A 22,253-nucleotide genomic window follows, 5' to 3' on the forward strand; every position below is an offset into this window, starting at 1 on the left:
ATATGGAATGCAAACAAATGCACAAAAAATTATTATAATCATACAAAGTAAATATATGCATGTATAGCTTTGTATGTGTATATATTGTGTTTATAAAATATTTGTTTATATAAAATATTATTTTTTACTTAAAAACTAAATCCTTTAACTTCTATTTATTAATGCTCCGATAAATCATGGGAGCCGAACGATCATTAGTTTTGGTGTGACGCAGTTTGACTGTGGCAAATTGGCATGCACTGTATATGTATGTATATATATTACGCAAATTGACAGATGCAGAATAAAACAAAAACAAAAATATATTGTCATTTTAGATTGCGATTCAACGGGGACATTTTATAAAAACAAAGTAGGAGCTGCAGCAAGTTAATAAAGGTAGGACACAAGTATATTTATGTATATACATAGAATGCAAAAATAATATACAACAATTACCAAACAATATATCTTTTACTAAGATTTTTTTTGTTTTTTGTTTTTTATTTCATTGGAATTAACGAGACTTTAACTCTTCCATCTATGCTTTCATAGCTAAAAAATTTACAAATAGCACAGGATACTTACTTACACATATACAAGATAATATTCAAATGTACACACATACATAGAATGCATACAAAAATCAAATTACAGGGTTACATAACAAGTTTTCATGTTGTTTTTCAATACAACAGTGTTTTGTTTTGTGTTTTTTGGGCAATGGATCGCAGTTGTTTTTATAGCTGATGTTTCTTTTGTTGTTTGTTGTTTTTGTGTGGTGTGTTGTGTACAGTTAGCCGGGGTTTTAAATTTAGCTCTGTTTTTTTGTTTTCATTTTTTTTGTTTTATTTAGTTTTTCTTTGGTCTAGAAGTCTATGTAAATGTTGCGGAAGGCACCACCCTTTCTAGAAATATACATAGAAAAGAGGAAATATAAAGAATTTGCGTAGGGTTTATTTTATTCGTTTAAATGGGTAGCCAATTGGTGGTGAGTTTGCGGAAAAAATGTGGAAGTTTTAGCAATGACAAAAATTAGTGCGGTAAGGTGAAAAAAGCAAAAGAAGAAGTTGAACAGAAAGAAAATACAATTTAAAAGATTAAGAAGAAACAGAAAGACTTTAATGTTACCTACATGCATACACATGGGTGTATGCAAAACTTTTTGAAAGCAATTTTGTATTTTTGTTATTTGTTGGTATGTACATAATTTTTTAAAATAGTTGTTAACAACTGCTAGCGAATAATGATATTGAGTTACATATATGTATGTAATTTCTTCCATATGTATGTGTAAAGGATTATGTAACATTTATTCTATGAATTAAGTATTTACGCATAGAGATTTTAGATATTTTAGCTTAGCATAAAGATGGACTATACTTTTAGTTGTTTATTGTGAGTAGCAACAAAATTGTATGTAAAAATATAATGAAATAACGGTTCCAACATAAAATTGATCAAATCAGTTGGAGTTTAAGGAATTATTCAACGTGGCATAATTTTAGGAGTCAGCGGTTTTTCTTTTTTGCACTTGGGGAGAAAAGCAGGTTGATACTATAGCTGAGAGAATACAGAAGGTTGCGCATATTGCGATTCGGTTACTCGGTTATGGTTTAATTTGACAGAACTTGTTTTTAAACTGACATCATTTTAGTTTTTTTCATCTAATTTGTTTATTTATTTACAAACCACGACTTTTTTTATTCTTTCTTTCATTAGCTTCCAATGTTTAAATAACCCTAACCTAACTTCTCATTAGAACAACATCAAGACGCACGCCGCAAATAGGAGTAGAAGCTGGGCCAAACAACTAACAGAAGTGTACGCGCCCATTATTTATTTATTTATTTTAACTTCTCTTGTTCGTACGGCAAAATTTACTTTAAAACTCCTTTTTTAACATTTGAGTACGTAGTTTTTTAGCTTAAGGCGTATCCATAGAAAGTGATGTTATTAGCGTAGTTGATTTCTGCTTCTTCATTTCGCCTTTAATTTAGAAATGCCAGTAAAACGGATTGACGGAAAGATGTTACTGTGTTGTTAATGCGCGACAAGCTAATTTTATCTATTTGTTAGTCATTCCATTCTTTAATCCCTTTTTCTTGACATTCCTAATTTCAAAAATGTTGATGTTCCGTGAATGTCATCATCTTGAATAAATGCGCCTTGCTTATAGCCCATAATTTTCGTTGATTTTCAGTCAAATTTTCATCAACATTTTTTTTTTAAATTTGTTACAATACATAGTATTAAAACCCATTAAATTTTAAGGTAACAAAGTGCAAATTAGAAGTCGCTTATAATTTTCGTTGATTTTTGATAATTTGCTTCCCAGAGCACGTTTCGCCATTTCTTCGTATAAAAAAATGCCGTGCAATAGTTGTATGCAAAAAATGCGCAAAACTTTCGGGGGAGCACATTATTAACAATCAACAAGAAATATGTCCCGCTTGGCGATTTTAAATGAGTTAGCAACAGGTTGCCAATCGATATGATGCGAACATTTGTGAGAGGCACAGAAGTCATATGCAATGAGCACAGCAAGCAGATAGGAAATATTTATGTTACAAGCGAACTACCGCCAAAATGTAGCTGTCAACATATGCCTATCAATATGTACCTGACGCTGTTGCTACTGAAACGCGATATTTCCCACACAAACAAAATAAGAAACAGAGGTTAATAAAGTGGTGCGTAGTACTCAAAGAGAATTCAAATAATGTTGCGGGCATGTGCATGCAGACTACCGCACAAATGTTGCTAGCCGCGAGTGTCTAGCAATATTGTGCTAAGGTATATGTTTCTCTGAGAGGCAATCACCTAATCATCCAATCAGCATATTGTATACAACTCTACTGACAAAAAAAACGTGCGCATACGGTTAGCAGTTCTTGACTTCAAATATTTTCGCAACATGCTGCGATCTTAATTGCGCAGCCTAGAAATTATATGGAAACAATGTTTCGCTATAATCTTGTTCACTAAGGGTAATGGGTTATATTGCTGCCAAAGCTAGATGATTAGTATGCATTACTGAGCAACTGGAAAGCATCTTCAAGTAGTTTTGAATCGGTTCAGGCTATCCATATCTGCGCTGCACATTCTCAAAATTCCGAGGGCTCACTAAAGTCTTTCAAGCCATTTTAAAATTAACTGAAAGTATATTTTATGCAAGCTTGTTGGCTATTAAAGAATTTATGAGCTTTTATTTTCCTTGAATAGTTTTTACACCTCTTGGCAAATATTGTACACAATTTTAGTTAGTTTTCTTTATAAATTGCTGAAATTCATATTTCATCTCTCCAAGAATCTGTTGAAATTCTATGGAATATTCTAATTATGTATTAATATTTTTTACAACTCTATATAATTCATATTCAATAACTTGATGCTGACTGTATTCCAAATTCGGCGACCATCTTCTTTTGCTACACAATATTTTTCACGGTAACTTAAATATTACCGCGTGCCAATACTTAGAAACCCATAGCAATGGCTGACTTAATGCATTTACCTACCCACAATCGATTCCCCTCTTACTTTCTTCTCCTAAAAAACACTTCTTCTATGAAAATTCCTTCCCAAATTTTCCCTCTAAAGCTATCTCATATTTTCCCATTATGCATTGGCTTTTGGCTCACGAGTGTATGCTGATCCTGTTGATCCCAAAAATCATACCACGGACCATATGTCTTGCCATAATGATGTTTCTCTTTGTCACTACCACCCCCACCGCCACCATTTTCGCGTGATTTATTTTTCGTCGCGCGCTCTAAAGTCATACTTGTCATGTTGCTCGATTTCATGAGGCGCGTTCGCGGCAGGATCGTTGCTGTGGGCGTGTTCATGGCGGAATTTGGATTTACGTTCAAGTTCCTTGTCAGCGTTGAGCCATTATTCATGCTATAGCGATCACGCTCACGCTCACGCTCTCGTTCATGCTCACGTTCACGTTCTTGTTGCTCCTGATGTTTCTTCGACTTACCAGCACCCGTAGCTACTCCACCGCCTCCGCTACCACCACCACCGCCATTGCGTTGCTCGCCACCTGTTAGCTTATTCTTTTTGTTGCCTTGTTGCATAGCTGATGTGGTTGTGGCGCGAAATGTTTGAAATTCCATTTGATGCTCCTGATAGGAGTTGTGCAATTGGCGACGATGTTTCTCGTCCTTGCGCACTAAATGATCATTGATCACTATGCAATCATAAGGATCAGAACTAGTTGATTTGATCTCGACGTCATCGGACTCATCTTCGCTGGTGTAGTACTGCTTCAATATATCCTTGCGCTTTACTGTCTTCATAATCATGCCGCCGGTGGTATTCTCGTGCGAAATGTCGTCAAAGAAATTATTCACATCACTCATCTTGAGTGTGCCATTGTCATCGCTGTCACCTTCCTCATCCTCTGTCGACTGGGGAAAGTCTTGTTGCTTGCCACGCGACTGTGGGTGTCCGCCACTGCCATTCGATTTCATCTGTTGCAGGCTCGCATGCTTGCCAGCTGCTGCATCAACATTATTGATCTGATGTTTCTTGTGGCTGTTGCTTATTGTATTGCGCGACGTCGGCATACCATTCATGCCACCCTTGCTCTTGTTCTCGTTTTCCACACGTGCATGCATATTGGCGCGCCCACTTTTCATATTCACCTGTGGCAACATGCCAGTTGTTTCACGATATTCTTTCTGATATTCCTTCTGTCCACGTTTAATTGTGCTCAGCCGCTCGCCCTCTGTCGGATTTTCAATATCAATCTCGATCGTTTTCATAATCTTCATGCGCGATTTGGGTGTGTACTCAGCACGCATCGTGGTCGCATTCGATTGTATCGAGTTGCGATTCTGCACAATGATATTCTCACGCTTCACCACCGGACTCATGCCATAAATATTCTCATCTTCATCATATGCTTCCATGCTGGTCACACTATCATTGCGGCGCTTCTCCGTCGACGAAGTTGAATTGTTGGAATGTGACTTGGTTAGCGTGCCATTTTTATCGACGTTATTACGTACATTCTCGCCTCCACGGTCCCGGTCCCGCTCGTGTTCACGTTCATTTTCAGGTTCGTCCTCATGTTCCGAATGTCCATTCTCTTTACGCTGTGGACTATCGGTGCGCAAGTCCTCTAAATTTCTTGCTGCCACTAAATCGCGATGTTGCCAAAGCGACATTCCAGCTAATATATCCTCGCTCCGTCCACCAAATTTCCAAAAGGATTTGGTACGTTTTATGCCACTACTTGAGGCTTGTAGTATTTCGTCATCGCTGGCGATAAGATCATAACGCATTTTCCCACTTTGTCGATTGAGTCCATGCAGACTCTTGTCATCGATTTGACTGTCAACGCTGTTGCGAAAATTTCGATTCAATGTCCACGAGGTAACATCTCGTGAGACATGGGAATTGGTGTCAGCTCGACGACTGTGTGGTCGAATGTGTCATTGAGAAGGCAGGTGCGGGGGAGCCAATGGTCCCATTGACGATATGTGGTTTTAAAGGTGTTGCGGATTTCAAGCGGTTTTTGTATATGTGGTTTCAGAATAGATTTCCAATTGATCGGGATTTAGCATACAATTGTATTTATGATTCGAAATTTACAGGGTAATGCAGCGAATTTCGATTAGCAATATAAAATTGATGAATGGGACATGGAATGAAAAGAGTTACAAAAAGAAAACAAATTAAAATGATAAAATTATTATAGGAAGAGACAGAAAATTTTACCTTTCATCGATTGGGCTACAGTATATTGAGCTATGTTTTTAAGATTGTTTAACTCATAAGACATATCTGTGATGATCTGAGACCTATGAGCTATAATATAAGAATTGTGATCAATGATTTTTGGTTTCCCTATCTATGTGTCCTATGGTCTAAGATCTTTTTACAATCTTAGATTTATTTGCTGTGATCTATGGTTTTTGATCTGTATTCCATGATTTTAAATCTATGTTTCTGTCTATGCCTTATAGTCTATGATCTATGACAATAAAATTACCAATGGCTTACGAATTTCCTATCTGAGATGTATTAATTCTGATCTACTGCTTATGATCTGTGATCTAAAATCTATCTTTCATTTCTTGGTCTATGATCTGCAAACTACGATGCACAATTCATGTTCTCTGATTACTTCTATTTCTCTGATATTATGAAGTAAAGTGTTCTATATTTCATAATATTTAGCGAAAATTGATATATTCATTTCTCAACAAAGAATACAAAACAGTGTCCACTCATTTCATTGCAATGCAAAAAAACAACAACAAAACATTCAATGAATTCACAATAATACAGTTAGAAAATACCAACTATTTATTTCTAATTTTTTTAATTTTAAGGTATTCAGTACTGCGTATCCTTTATAATCAATTACAGCTTTAAGTGTACGTGGCATGGAATCAACCAATTTTTGTCTGCACTAATTTGGTTCCGCTCTTCAAGTAACGCTTTGAACCAAATTTTCTTGCAGAAGTTTTAAGTAAACATATTTTTGCATTATTTTCGTGTTTTAAAGTAGCTTACAAATTTTGAGATTTGAGCTATACTATATATTGGCCTCGCATCATATAAGAGATGTGCCATTTCTTTCAAATAAGTTTATTTTTATCTCGTCTGCACAAAGTACGGTCCTCCAAAATACTGGGATTCTATTTAGATGGTCACGTGCAAGCTGCAATCTCTTACTTCTTTATATTCCTTCCATTTACGAAAGTTTTATTGCGGGCTATTCTACCATTTAAATTTTCTTCCCTGTTTGCTACTTTTTGAACAGTTTCTGGATGGCAAGTTTTACCTAAATCATTTTTGTGGCTGTGAGTGAGTGTATATACATATACTTATATATAACATGATCTTTGAATTAAGATCTAAGATTTATATTCACGGTTATGAGCTATGAACATGTATGACTTTTTACTGATGCACTGTGATGCATCATCTACGTTCCCGACTACGCTAAGTGTTCCAAATATAAGGGATATGATACTTTTTCTTCGTTGTGAGTTATGAATTCAGAACTATAACATTATTTCATACACCAGGATACATGTCCCTAATATATTTACTATTTATTAACTAAAATTTACAAACAAATCTAAGTGATTTATGATCTAAAATGATAGGAGTAGCATCACATTTTTGTCAACCTCAAAATCTTATCAAACAATTTTCTGTCTCTTCAAAACTTAAAATCCAATCATCAAATAAAATCGAAATAAAATGTATTCCAATAGCAAAATACTAAATACATAGTTTATTAGACAAGTTAGTTACTCAGAAAAAACCAAAAATGTTGTGTATTTGTGCGGGTGCATGAAAAATCATAGAAATTTCAAGTAACTGCAAAAGTTTTACTACTCACCGTATTGGCACGCGACTCGTTTGCTCTTCATCTGAGTAGTCAATTTCGGGCTGTGGCGGCGGCTCATTGGCAAAGCCACTATCATTGCTGCTATGCAATGAAGTCTTCGCGGCCGCGGCGGGTTTCAATTGACTGCCACCAGCGCTCATCGATGTGGACTGTTGTTTGGCGGAGAGAATGGAACGATTCTTTAGTTAGAGGAAAAACGCAAATGTAAACATTTTAAAGTGGATCTCTTTCAACAGAGATCCACAACTCACATGTGCGGCTTGTGGGCCATTTTGTAGCTTGTGTTGCTTGCGACGCTCCACCACTGAGGGTACACCATTCGATGCGCCGCAAAAGCTTTGCGATGTATTCAATATACGACTGGTACTTTGACTTTGACTATTCGATGGCACTGGTGCGGGAAGTGTAGGTGGTGGACCAGGACGTGGATTGGTGCCGGCTGAAGGGCGATACTGTAAAAGTATACGCAGAAGTATTTAGTATAAAAAAGAAATAACTTCTTATTGATTTCACGTGCAAACCTTCTTTTGATTTCTGAACGTGTCACCAAACATACGCGTCGGCGATGATTCCTCGGCGCTATTATTGCGTCGGCGGTATGTTGAATCGCTTTCCATGGCAGGATCCATTTGTACCTCTGACATATATTGATCCTGATAGCTGCGCATACCGCCATTGCGCTCGTAATGCACATTCTCGTAACGATCGTTGCTGCGTTCGAGGTGGCGTTCACTCGTGCGATATTTCTCACGCTCTCCAGCGCCCTCGGCATTAGTGTAGGCGATCGGGAACCAACCGAACATTTGAGTGCGTAAATTCTCACCGAATTGCCAACCCTTGGCCTTGCTGCCCACCAGAGCTATGCGATCGCCCTCATCGAAGGGCAGCTGGTTTTCACCTGAAGGCATATAAGCGTAGAGCGCCTTCACCACAGGGCGTTGATCCCATTGTCCGTGATCGGTGTGATCGTTAGCTGCATGTGGGAAGGCAAAAATATATCCTAAGTAAAAAATTATCAAATAATTCCTGTTGTTAAGTACTCACAGTTCGTCACCGTCGTCAGATTGAAATCAGATTTGGCGCGCGGCAGCGAATTTTGCGTATAGCTCACATTGCTCTCATGCAAGGTACGCATATCGCCGTAGGGCGCGTCCACGCTGCATGATTTTTTTAGCTGTGATGACGATGAGCTGCCAACGGCATGCATGTCCTCACCATCTTTGAGTCGTTCCTGCAGCCACAATTAGAGCGTCGAGTTAAGTGTGCAAACGTATACGGAGGAAAGAAAAATAATTGAAAAACAAAGCCCAATACGCAATTTACGGTAACAATCATGAATCCGCACTAATCTGTACTTATTTCTTGGTCTGTTCACTACTCACCATCCTCTTGCCACTACTGGCATTGCTATAGCTGCCGCCACCGCCCGTCTCATATACTGCTGCCGCTGGTATCACTTCACGTGAAGCGGCAATTTCTTGCCAATTTTCCAAATTGTTATCAATTACCATCTTGCCAGTGCTGTGATAGGCCATCCAATGCTTGGCTATGGAACATTGGCGTTCGAGCACGAAACCGTACCGACGGCGTTCCTGTGTCATGGCCTATTAACGAATATAGAAATTTCAAAGGAAAAGTTAAAAAATGCTCTTTTTTTTGTACTATCGGTGAGTTTCGGAGCATACCTGCATGGCAAATGTATGAGCAAATGTGATGCATATGTAGGTTAGTTATTAAATAAATTGCGCATAATTCGACTTACATTTTTGTAGCTTTGTTCGCAGAAGGCGTCCAACTTCTTCTTTTGATCCTCCAATACTTGCAGATTCTGTAAAGAAAGCGCGCACAAATATTAACGAGGTTTGAAGAGGATAATGGGGAGTAAAATCGAGATCGATATTAACTAATTTACTCTTTTAATTTCCCTTCATACATTTGGAAAGAATGATACCCTATGCTTTATTTAAAAGAAAAAATATTTAAAGTATTTTTGTAGAGACCCTAAAAAGCGCCGAAAATTAAGAAATTCAAGAAAAGTGTTTACTTTACGTCCAATAAGAGAAAGAAAAAGAGGCCGACCAAGAAAGAGATGGTTTGATGACGTTGGGGCAGACTTGAAAGTGATGAACGTTCGTAATTGGAAAAATGTAGGAATAGAGAGAGAGAGAGATTCACCACAGACTGTGAAGCTAAGAAGAAGTAAAGAAAAGCCCCTTATTTAAAAAGAAAATTTAAATAGGAAATCAAAAATATATAAATCTCCTTTCTGTTTTAATTTTAGCGTTAGAAATTTTTAATCGAAAAAAGTTCATTATTAAGTTGTTTTTAAATGTTTGTCTAATAATTCTTTGTTTACAAGCCATTTGTATCAACTCGTCACAGTATTTTTACATTGGAAAAAAATCAAGTATCGTGCAGTGACTGAATTTTTATATTTAGAAGGCTTAAAAGCAAAGGAAATTCATGAACGAATGCTCAAAGTGAACAAGAACTTTTCGCCATGAATTATGACAGTACCAAGATGGGTTGCAGCAGAAATCGTAGAAACAATAAAAAATATCGTATTGGAAAATCGTTGAGTGACTGAAAGAAATTTAGTAGAAGCCCTAGACATCTCATTTAGCACTGTAAGCAATACAACATTGCTAACAATGGAAAAAAACACATTCGCATATGACTTTGTCAGCAGCATTGAGAGCGTGTTCGTCATCATTTTGGATGAGACTTTGGTCCATTCCCATGATTCTAAATCAAAAAAAGAGGTTAAAGAGTGGTGTGAAACTGGTTATTCGGCTTGGAAACGAGATCGTGTCCAGAAACCGGTGAAGAAGGTGTCAGTTTTTTGGAATATGCAAGGAATTTTGTTTATGGACTACTTGTAAAATTGGTAAAACAATAAATTCTGAAAATTATTTCAACCAGCAGAAGGAAAAAGTTCGTGAAAAACGACCCAGCTTGCAAAACAAAAAATTATTTTTCATCGGGACAGCGTCACAAAAGCACTTTGACAATATCTAAAATCCATGAATTAAAGTTCGAATTGGGCGCATGACGTAATTTAAATATGAAAAGTACGATATATATTTATATTTTTTTTTTACTTTTTATCTTTATTTTTTATTTTCTTGTGAATAAACAAAGTCTTATGAGACTACACTATCTTTATTCTGTGACGAAGATGGTCTATGATCAATAGCTTATTCTCATTACTTTTTTATATGGTGTGTCATCTACCATCTACTTATAGCCAATAATCTTAATCTTGCATCCAGACAAGCATACAAGATCTCATGCATCTGGTTCAATAATGCACTATTGGCCCACTCACCCTCAACTCCTTTTCTGTGTTCTCAGGACTGGCCTTTTTCTTACGTTGCTTCTTCATTGTGGTTACTGCCTTTTGGTAGCTTTCCATGCGTACTTTGTGCTGTTGTAAGAATTTCTTCTGTTCGTGCTGTACAACTTTTGTGTCTTTCTCCAAATTTGTTTCCAATGGCACCAATAAATCGACATAGAAAGCTTTTAACTGAAAGCAACAAGAAAAAAGTTACGCACGAACACACATAGAATACCTTCAATGATGTATGAATCGACGGCATAAAACTATAGAGACAAGTGCTGTATGTATTGGTTTTGGTTACTCACAATGTTCATTTGTTGTTCTTGAATTTCTTTGTAAACACTGACAACGTTCATCAGAGCCGCACCTTGAAAAAAAGCGTCAAAAACAGAAATGATTAATAGAAATATAAAAGTGAGGAAAGAAAATATTATAAGCGATATTTAGCAGCAAGTGAACGATGAAGGCGCACTTGTATGGCATCTATTGTCGCTTTCAGGCACACAAGCACACGTACACATATTCTTCTAACTTGCTGCTTTGCGCCATATAAACGTCAAGTCAAGCAACACGACATCGTCTGCCGTCTCGTATTCGATTCAGTTAACAGTGACGCGAGTATGTTGCTGCAACTTTTTCTAGCAACACGTGCAGCTTGGCGAGGGCTGCTCACTGCTTAATTATAAATATTTAGATGTGCGCGTGTGTGCCTTTAGAAACTTGGGTTAACACATTTCTTCCTGATTGCCTTGTTGTTTTTCTGTATTAATTTTTTTTTTGTATTTTTTATTTTTTTTGTATTTTTTTTTATTCTTACCAATATCGCTAGTTCCACTTTGTTGTGCATTCATTGCCAGCTTGGCTAATGCTTCATTGAAGAGGCGTGACGCAGATGCAGCACCTGTACAACAGCAGAAAATAAACGAAGGAAATTCACACAAAATGCTTAGATATTTAGTAATAATAACCATTTTCAAGCTGATTGCTGATGAGTATAATAATTTATTTTTATTACCAGCTCTTCGTCATAGTTATTTTATACCTTTTTTTAATTATTTTGTTTACTTACCATGCAAGGCTTTGAGATAACCCTTGCCCGACGAGATGAGTTGACGCGCACCTGGATTGAATTTCTCTAATATATTCTGAAATGAAAGAAAGGGGAAAAAATTTCTATTAATTTATGGCTCTAAAAAAAATATTCAATAAAAATAAGGTAAATTAAATAAAAAACTATGCATTGAGGCTTATTTGCAGATTAGATTTGCTTGTATGGAGCTTAGCATAAAAAGTGATCACAGAGACTTTTGTAGTATTTTAATAGCTGTAATGCATTCTTGTGTATGTTTTATTCATGCATTACAATTATAATCCACATTTTTGTTTTTTAATCAATCAGGGATTTCATAGCATCTGTTTTGAATGACTGCCATAATAAAATTATGTAGCACATGAGTCAGAAAATCAGGGTACATTCTTTTAAGCGTAGCTTCTTCACAAGCAAAATATTGGAGTTTAAAAGGCAACACTATCTGTTTAAATCTAAATGGCTTATTAAGCCACCCTCGTACTACAATTTATCGCATTTCGCCCAAGAGTATAAGTCCCACACTTATTTTAAGTATTATTAGATTCTTTTATTAGCCGCTAACCATTTGTCCTACTTCTTCAATAGTCAACCATAAAAATAAGTATTTAAAAGTTTATGCCACGCAATTATTTATCTACATATGCGTATATATGTATACATATACATTATGTAAATTAAGAAAAGTATTTAACTTTTGACACACATACCGGAGGCATGGAGTCGGCAGATGCAAGCAATAAAAGGTAGCGCAGCTCGCATGCGCAAATGCAAATTGATCGCTCGAAACACACTAACGACCTTCAGAATAAAAAGCAAATTAGCATATTAAATAATTGGTCATTAAGTGTTTGAAGAATAAAAATGGAATAAAGAAAGAGCCTTATTACATAAAAACAAAAGAAAATAAAACACAAATAAAACTAAAATTTACGAAGATAAAGGGAATATTTCTTACAAATTTCTCATAAGAATTGTGGGAAATTTTATTTTAACTGCTTTTTAGCAAAAAAAATAAGAAACAATTAAGCTTTTCATTCAAAACTGAAATTGAATATTTTATTATATTGCATTGAAATGGAAGCATTGGCTAAAAGAGGTTAATAGAGAATAAAATAAAGAAATAATATAGAGAAGTAAAGTGCGTGAGGATTTAATTACGTAAATTGAATTGAGTTAAAAATAAAGAAAATATTATAAATAGGTAGTAAGCAGAAAAATATTCTTAGCCCAGTTTTATATGCATTTTCTGCGATGCAAAACTTCAAATTTAAGGGGTTAGAGCTAGTCAGAGGTCGGTAAAATGATGATATAATTTTTTTTTGCTAGTCAGTTGCTCCATTTTACAAAAAAAACATAGTATTAATACATCATGTTTTGACTTGACTTTAACAAAATTTCAAAAAAAAAACATTAATGATTGTAGAAGTTATCGCTGCTTGTGTGGAATTTGTTCTCCAGAAGTCCCTTGCGGTGATCCTCACAAATCCTCGGAGATTCATCTAAAATCAATCGGACAAGAGAAATTAGTTTTATTAATTGATAATCTTGTGCCTGATCGAAGCTTTTTTTCCAAAATTAACTATATGGCGGCATCAGGAAATATTTTTCAGATTTTCGAGAAAAAAACCGACAATTAACTGTTTCAAAAAAATCGAAAATTTTCAAAAAAAAAAAATCCTTCGAGGCACGAGTTTTTTATGTTTTTCAAAAGCAGTATAAATTTTATTGAAATCTAACAAGCGGTTTTTAAGTTACAGTTACAAAAAACATAGTTTTGAGAAAAACGCATTTAAAGGTTAAAAGCGCCCTTTGTTAATTGTTAGATAACTCGAAAAGTATTTGTCGGATTCACTTCAAATTTTCACACAATATTTTTAAGATACTATAGTTTAAGAAAATGCAAAAAAAATCCAATTTTTTGAGAAAAGTGTAAAAAAGTTAGTAATATGTTACGAGAGGGTTGTCCATTCAAGAGAAAAAAATGTAAGAAAATGATCAAGGATTTGTGGTATGTACTGAAGTAAGTGCCTATTTATAGGAGGTACCCGTTAGGAGAGAGTACACTGTATGTCGAACTTAAATAAGACTATGAGGAGCAATAAATGGTTTCTTGCCGTCTACCCTCGAAGTGCTGTTAAGCATAAAATATATTAAGTTTCAAAATTTATAAAGCTTATTAGCCATTATTATTGTTGACACTTAAAATTTTCGTTGAGCTTATTTTTAATTTTTTATAAAATTGGAAAAAAAAAATATTATTATATTAACAATATTGCGCAAAAATTTGCTCATTTGGGGTCGATTATTTGTCAATGGATTATATTTATTAAAAATATATCATTGCGATTTTAGAAATAGCTTATTCAAATGCAAAATATTAGCTGAGTGCTCACGCTTCACTGCATTTCTAAGTATTTCGCTTGCGTACTTTTTATTCTCATCGTTTACAGAATAGTCTATTCTCAATGCTGTTCAATTGACTGTTTTATCATAATTCAATTTAAATAGTTATGAAATGCACATTAATATGCCATGCACGCCCATCACGTCGTGACTTTTAATTATAGATATGACTCGGGTAAATATTCAACAGTAATATTATGGTAATCACTACATTTTATGAGCTACTCATTGAAGTGGCGTTCAAGTGATGAATGACCTTCTACACTGATCGCATTCCTTGTAACTCAAAATATTTCTCACACCTTGATGTTAGACGAGTACTCGCATTTAGCACCTAATTATTTTACAAAGTTTTTATCTGTATCGGACAAAGTTTTTATTATCCCAAAAGTTATTTAAATTGATAAATCATTTCACACTGGTAACTGGTTTCAACAGATGGGATAATAGTGATTTTGAAAAGGCTGCGTTTAATACAATAACATACATATTTTTATTTTGAAATTTTTTGTATTTCATTAATTTAATTATTTTTATTTTAAAATTTTATTTATTTATTTACGAACTCGACTTTTAAAATAGCACAAAGTTAAAAAGTAGAATAAAAATAACAAGATTTACATGGGTATGGACTAAGATATATGTAGACAGGACATATGTACTGGACTAGGATATATGTAGACAGACTACTCATAGCGCAATATTATGTAATAGTTAACGTAAGTATGCCTCATCATGTTGGTCTCCTTGACGCGGGGATGACGCCAGGGGGTTCACTAGACCGGCTGTATGTCAACGGCGCCTTCCTAACACCGGGCCGCCTTAGGAAGTAACTGTGGCCTTGCTACGGCATGGGGCGCTGCCATGGTGGACCGTTTTGAATTCCCCATTATATAAATAGACCATTGCGCTCGCCTCGTCGAGCAGGTGGTCGTACGAAAAAGATGAATACAAGCAAAAATTTAAGCAACAAAACTTCCATTGTAGCGGGAGCAGGCCACAGGGGTCGTAATTCTACTGCCAAACACACACATATCGCTCTTCAGCGCGGAGGGGCCGTTGTCCACGAAGACTCGGACCACGAAAGCGTCGGGAGCATTAACACAGCTGAGGAAGAGGCTCTTCTGCGTTCTCCAGCTGGGTCCAATGGTACTGCTTCGGATAGCAAGAACAGGCCAAGGATCAAGCCTGATAAAGAGAAGCTAAAGGCCAAAGCCCGATACAAGGCCGCGGTCAAAGTTTGTGACCGATTTGGCAGCAAGTCCAACCTGACGAAGCAAGAGGAGGAACGGTTGGCTTGGGCCAGAAAGCCAATGTTCGCAGCCTCCAATCCGAAGTATGCGAACAAAATCGAAGAAGAGCTAGCCATCAAGAGGTAGCGTTCTGCGGATAGAGAGGCCTCAGTGCCATCGAAAAAGCAGAAGCACAGGCACGAGATGGCTAAACCGAAAAACGGAGACGAAAGACCTACGACGTCGAAAGCAGCGGCAGCGGCCAATGAAATTGCCAAGAGGCACCTCATAGTGGCACTCACTGACCGTAGCGACCAGCTGGGGCGAATGTCGCAGCAGCGGTGGAAGGTAGTGGAAATGAAGCTACTGGAAACCTTGTTTACAAAAATGGACGCAGAGCCGGACGCACCCATGCCAGCATTCGACGGAGCAGGGTGGTTCAGCGGCGTCAAAATCATAAAATGCAAGCATGACCCCACGCTCACATGGCTAAAGGAAGCGGTAAAAACGGGATGCTTGATATAGTATATATTACAATCATTCTATTGGCAACTACCTATGTACAGAAGGTTATGAAAGTGAAGCAAAATGCACCCTACGCTTTTAACTCTAATTTGAATTATTCTATTTGTATCTTAATTTTTGTTATAATTCTGCTCTGAGGTAGTTGACTATGACTGATCGTTCGATTTGCTATTACTTCATTATAGGTCTCTTTGTCATTAAAATTTATTTTATACTTTTTAGTTCGATTGGCAATAAAAGCGTGTTTTTTAGTTTTTTTAAACTATTTTTTATTTTTCGTATTGTTCTTGGCATAGTCGGATTCTTGGATAACAGTTTCCTAAGTCTAGCCACATCGTTAGTGTCTTCCATACTGCTACAGAAGTCTTTCCAAGATTCTCTCTTGGCTTTACGTATCTCTCTCTTGTATACTTTTAGTAGATCCTTATACTCTTTAAAACAGAACTCATTGTCAGCAACTTTGGCTAGCTATTCCCAACACTCAAGAGACCACTCCGGAGAACGCGTTTCGAGTCGATTGAGGAGATAAAAGCTGAATCGAAGAAGGTGCTGATGGCTATACCGGAAATGGACCATTTGGCATGTTTCGGGGATTGGAAAAATCGTTGACATAAGTGTATTTCATCGAGAGGGGATTGATTTGTAGGGGATGAAATTGATTTACAAGAATTAATAAAGATTTTTCATTTTACAACCAAATTCACCTTACTTTTTGCCCACAGGTAAAAAAAGATAATATTAATCCTGGCAATCCTAATAAGGATAATGGAAAACTTTTATCAAATTATTGCATTGTCATCGGTCCTTGATAGGTGTGCAAAATTCTAAGTCGATTAGATTTTTAGAAGCCAGTGAAAATTAAGCTCAAAGATTCCGTTACACACATACATATTATACATACATACATACATACATACATACATACATACATACATACATACATGCATACATACATACATACATACATACATACAACCCGACCTAATAAAAGTGTGTTAAAAATTAACGGGGAGTGGGCTGACAGCTGTGAGGACTCTCTAGAAGACCTAGTCAGCACACATTTTCCAGGGTTTGCGGACACTGCAGATCTCGAACCTAGAGGAGATATTGTGCACGAAATCCCGACGAACGTAAGTACAACCAACAAAATAGAAAGGGCTATACAAAGTTTCGACCCATATAAATCGCCATAATATATAAATTCTGTTTATTCCAAAAGCAGGAAAAAGCAACCCTCTATACTCAAAGGAATACAGGCCCATTAGTCTGACCTCATTTCTTCTGAAAACGTTAGAGAATATTCTAGACACATACATTAGAGACACAATTGCGCCGGACGAATTATCCAAGGTGCAGCATGCTTACACTAAAGGCAGATCTACTGAAACTGCACTTCACTCACTTTTACTAAACATAGAAAAGGCGTTAAAATATAAGGAGTATGCTCCAGAAGTATTTCTAGATATATCAGGGGCCTTTAACAACGTGACAAAAGATGCTATTTTAAATAGCATAGAGTCACTTAATGTGCAACCCGCGGTTTATGTATGGATAAGGCAGCTATTAGCTAGCAGAAAGATAAGAGCGGAGTGGAACGATGCAAGCGTCACCAAATATGCATGCAGAGATACCCCGCAAGGTGGGGTACTATCGCCGCTATTATGGTTACTTGTAGCAAATGAAATGCTTCAGAAACTTGACGGAGGGGCACCAAAACTAGTGGGATATGCCGATGACATAGCTATAGTAGTTACGGGAAAGTATCTGGACACCATCAGTAATGTGATGAACAACACTCTCAAAACGATACACCAATGGGCATCTCGCGCAGGGCTAGGGATAAACGCGGGAAAAACGGACATGGTACCAGGAAGTACAAAGTTCCGGCGTGGAACTTCCCGAAGCTAGGCAACAACGAACTACTTCTCAAAGATTATGCGAGGTACCTCGGAGTAATACTGGACAGCAAATTGCTGTAGAGGCACAATGTTGAGGAGAGGGTGAAAAAGGCCAGTAATACGTTGTACGCATGTAAAAGAATGCTGGGCGTTACTTGGGGTCTATCACCCTCTCTAATGCATTGGTGCTACACAGCAGTAATTAGACCGATATTGCTGTATGGAGCCTTAGTATGGTGGACTGCGACAAGAAAACTGACATACTTAATGCCACTGGAAAGGATTCAACGACTCGCTCCTCTGTGCATAACAGGAGCTATGAAAACCACTCCAACGGCGGCGCTGGAAATGATACTCAGCATGCCACCTATTGACCTCATGGCGGAAAACCTAGCAGCGAAATCCGCGAGGAGGCTAATGGCTGCGGGGGTATTCACCTGCAGAACCTTCAGTCACAGCCCAATAGGAAAGTGAAGCTCAGGTGGCACGGACTACATGACTCCGTACTTTAATTGGGAGAGAAGGTTTCGCACTACAGATGAAGAGGAGGGATGGCACAAAGGCATGAAGCCTGGCCATAGAACTTTTCACATCTATACAGACGGCTCTAAAACTCTAGATGGAGTGGGAGCGGGTATTTACTGCTCAAAACTAGGAATAAGGCAGCCTATCAAGCTGCCAGACCACAGCAGTATTTTCCAAGCGGAAGTTTTTGCTGTGGGGAAAGCCGCGGAGTTAGCCTACACTAGAAAAAAAAAGAACTCAACAATTAATATATAATATATAGCCACGTATAGCAGCAATAAGAGCAATAAGCTCATATTGTATTAAGTCCAAAAATGTTCGACGGAGCAGGGAGGCCATAGAAAGGCTAGCCGGAAACAGTAGGCTGCATATCTACTGGGTACCTGTTCGCAAAAGCATTATGGGGAACGAAATAGGAGATGAGATAGCAAAAAGTACTGTTAGACTACCTTTTGAGCAAGAGAATGACATACCAAAACCGCTAAACACAATATACAATGAAATGGACAACCACATGAAAAGGCAAGTGGAAGCTAGGTGGACTAACCTAACCACATGCAAAACAGCAAAAGTCATGTGTAGAACTAACGACGAAAAACTGACTCAATTCGTACTTACGCTCTCGCGAAAGGAATGCAGAACTATCATAGGTATGCTAACAAGTCATAATCTATTGGCTGCACATGCGTACAAGATAAGGATTGCTAACACGGACAAATGCAGAGAGGATGTTGAGGAAACTTTAGAGCACCTTCTGTGCGTTTGCCCGACATTATTAAAAACGCGACTAAGATGCCTGGGAGCCCTACTGTTTGAGGGTCTGGAAGACGTCTCAAAAGCGGAGCTCCCAGCCCTACTTAGATTCGCCAAAAGCACTGACATCGTACATGATGTCTACTTTCGGTATTCATAGAGGTCGGTCTCCATCTGGTATCGCTAGGGACCAAAAGGTCTATGCGTGGCTTATTGCCAACCAGGCTAGCCTAACCTAACGTAAGTATGAATATATAATAGAACATTCTTGGAGTTGCTTTTACAAAAGTTGTTACGAATTGAAGTTGGAACAGAGTTTCAGATATGGGCAGCATTGACGAAAAGCAGTCTTACAGAGGTTAGATAATTGCTTTAAGGTACAATCAGGATCATTTCAGGGACCTGATTTTGTAATAGATAATTTTTCATACAGATAGTTAGGGCTTTTATTCAACATAAGTCGGAATTGAAAAATATATTATATTTCACACCCTATTAGCCACCATCTTCAGCTGGCGATATGCTCGTATTTCGTTAGGCCGCATACATTGCGTGTAGCATAATCAAGTACTACATCAATTTTGTGAGTAGATTGAGAATCCTATAGGAAGTACCTTAGTTCGGGCTAGCAGATTATTGGCAATATAACAGGGTTGGGCATAATGCACTAAATATAAATGCAATCAGCGTTTCGTTACCACTACTTCTTCTGTGGTAGTTAAAACACGAATTTCATTATCACTGAATATTTAGTGACAGTGAAAAGCTTTTGTGATAACTAACATTTTTTTCATCAACATAACCTAACAGAACATTAAGTTTAACATTTTTCAGTAACATCAACACTAATAACAATGATGGCAAACATGTAAACTGCTTACCTTTGAGGAAATTTTAAGTGCAAAGAATGGAAAAGCATTCAGTTGCAAAATCTCAAAAGATAAGGTCAAATTCCCCATGCGGCATCACAATAGGCTATGAGCCTGAGTGTGTTCCATAGTAGACAACCGCTTCAACCTACCACTGTTTCTTGAAGAGTAAAATTAAGACTGTGGTAGTCGGTCCGTATGACCAACTCACTTAGACCTCACAGGTCCGTTGTGATACCACTGTGCGACACGGGAACCTTGTTTATTTAGCTTTACCAATTTTTCAAAATTACCGTGAGTGAGATTTTGCCTTGTCGAACGATGGAAAATTCCGGCAAAAGAAAAGAGTATTTACACTGGTGCCGAGGAAGGAGAAGGTGTGATATATTTAAAAACAATTTTTGTTTTATAATAGGAAAGTGGTGCAAACCATCAATGCTCTATCATCATCATTCAAGTACATAATTACTTCGATTGCTATAGGTCCGCCATGGAAGTTTATATATTAATTTTCATCCAAAAAAGGAAGTTATTTACAAAAATTTCGCAGGCTATTCAGTTTTATAGATCAAAATTTCATAAACTATAAAATTACATTCCTGGAATTTTTCTAAAAATTGTGAGTAACAATTTTGTTGACAATGTGCTGCAGCATAACTGTACATATTTTTATAAAGAAATGATTGAAATTGCAAAATAAATAAAGAAATAATCAAAACTCATCAATATGTGGTGTACACTTTCCTTTGGCGTTGACTGTATATATTTCGTGATTCACCGAGTCAAAAGAAAAGTAAAGTAGGCATTGCAATGTTAGATGATTTTTGTCAACAGATAAATAAATGTCGTCAAGAATTTTAATCGCAGCCCTGCAACAACTATGATTTGCTCTAAAGCCATACTGGAATGGAGATAGCTAAGTAAATTTATTAGTTTATTTGCGTAGACATTAAAGACTCAAAAATCGTAGTGAGAGCGCGAAAAATGCTTATAGCAATTGGTATACCAGGTGGTGCGAAATTAATCACCCTATCAGAAGATTTGTAATTTTTTCAAATGGTGGCGTACGTCAATCATGTTTAGCAATTGTGAACTAGAAAACTGTATTATACAAACAGATAAGCAAGGAATCCCATAAAGGTTGAAATAAAGATTTCCATAACACAAAATCATTTTGTTTTTATTTAGTAAAAAAGTTGTTCAAAAACCAAATTGGATGATTAATCTTGCGCTACCTTTTCCATAACTCGAAATCAAATATATACTATCCATTTTGAAGGGGAAATAGTAAACTTGGTTTTCATTAAATCTTTATTATGTATATATCTCCAAAATTTGTACCTACATTTTTTAAATTTTAACAGCTTGATAAATTTTAAAATTGATTGGTAAAACCAGGTATACATTTTTTATAAAAATAAGAAAATAAAATAAGTTCAAGAACTCACATTGATTTTCGAATTCGTAATTTGTGTTGCGCATATTGGCTTGCCAAAAAAAATTTTTAAATTTCGTAACTGCCATTTTTTGCTTACCTTACTATTTTCTGAAGTATATCCGCCACTTGAGTTGCTGTCATTGTTCATTGTACCAATGAGTGTTGTTTAATCTGTTTACTTTTGTTACATTCTTCAATAAATATTTTGTTTGTTGTAGGTGTTTATGACTAAATAACCAACGATTACTGCGAAAACTATTTGAAAGGCGGAAACGCTACACCTTGCGCATACCTGTGGACTTACACACAATATATACATATATATACATATGCACATAGATGTGTATATATGTACATAGTTTTGAAAAACAATTAAAGTATTGTTTAAACCACAAATGGGCACATGCGCAGTGACCGCCGCCACCAATACAACTTAGGAGTATTTCAAAGCTACAGATGATTTTTTCCAATTTGCTGTTCTTTCTTGGAATGTGGCTGTGGTAAATGAATATTTATTATCTATTTGCGCCAATGATTTATGACAGCTAATTGTTTATGACGATTGGCTGGTAAGTTGGTATGTTACAGTAGTTGTACAAAAATGATTGAATGGCAACTCTTTGTTATGAGATGTTTTTTGGCGTTAATGACATTTTAACGCCCTGTTTAAGTGCTCAAAAAAAGTTTAAGTACATTTTGTAGAGACACAAAGATACAAAGAAAATTAGTTTACTAAAAATATTAGCATAGGTCTGTATGTATGTATTTCTATTATTTTGTTTTTAATTTTGTGTCTAATTTTTCTTAACAATTTTACGCA

The 22,253-nt window shown here is 36.6% G+C and overlaps 1 protein-coding gene across 6 annotated transcripts in view; it reads right to left on the reverse strand.

The window, feature by feature from the left end:
- Nucleotides 1–802: 802 nt before the first annotated feature.
- Nucleotides 803–22,253, reverse strand: part of LOC129240102 (brain-specific angiogenesis inhibitor 1-associated protein 2) — a 118,843-nt gene continuing 97,392 nt past the window's right edge. For 2 of the 6 annotated variants that reach the window (XM_054875610.1, XM_054875609.1), the window contains exons 3-13: nt 11,770–11,845; nt 11,518–11,601; nt 11,006–11,067; nt 10,689–10,886; nt 9,123–9,188; nt 8,743–8,964; nt 8,405–8,591; nt 7,882–8,333; nt 7,612–7,812; nt 7,352–7,539; nt 803–5,409 (exon numbers count right to left, since the gene is read on the reverse strand). In XM_054875610.1, coding sequence (XP_054731585.1) covers nt 3,588–5,409; nt 7,352–7,539; nt 7,612–7,812; nt 7,882–8,333; nt 8,405–8,591; nt 8,743–8,964; nt 9,123–9,188; nt 10,689–10,886; nt 11,006–11,067; nt 11,518–11,601; nt 11,770–11,845 — 3,558 coding nt within the window. In that variant the 3' untranslated portion in view covers nt 803–3,587. The remainder of the gene's footprint in view (nt 5,410–7,351; nt 7,540–7,611; nt 7,813–7,881; nt 8,334–8,404; nt 8,592–8,742; nt 8,965–9,122; nt 9,189–10,688; nt 10,887–11,005; nt 11,068–11,517; nt 11,602–11,769; nt 11,846–22,253) is intronic. The other 4 variants (XM_054875613.1, XM_054875612.1, XM_054875611.1 and 1 more) reach the window with 4 other exon arrangements.

Source organism: Anastrepha obliqua, chromosome 3 (genome assembly GCF_027943255.1).
Source record: "Anastrepha obliqua isolate idAnaObli1 chromosome 3, idAnaObli1_1.0, whole genome shotgun sequence".
NCBI classification, from domain to species: Eukaryota; Metazoa; Arthropoda; class Insecta; order Diptera; family Tephritidae; genus Anastrepha; species Anastrepha obliqua.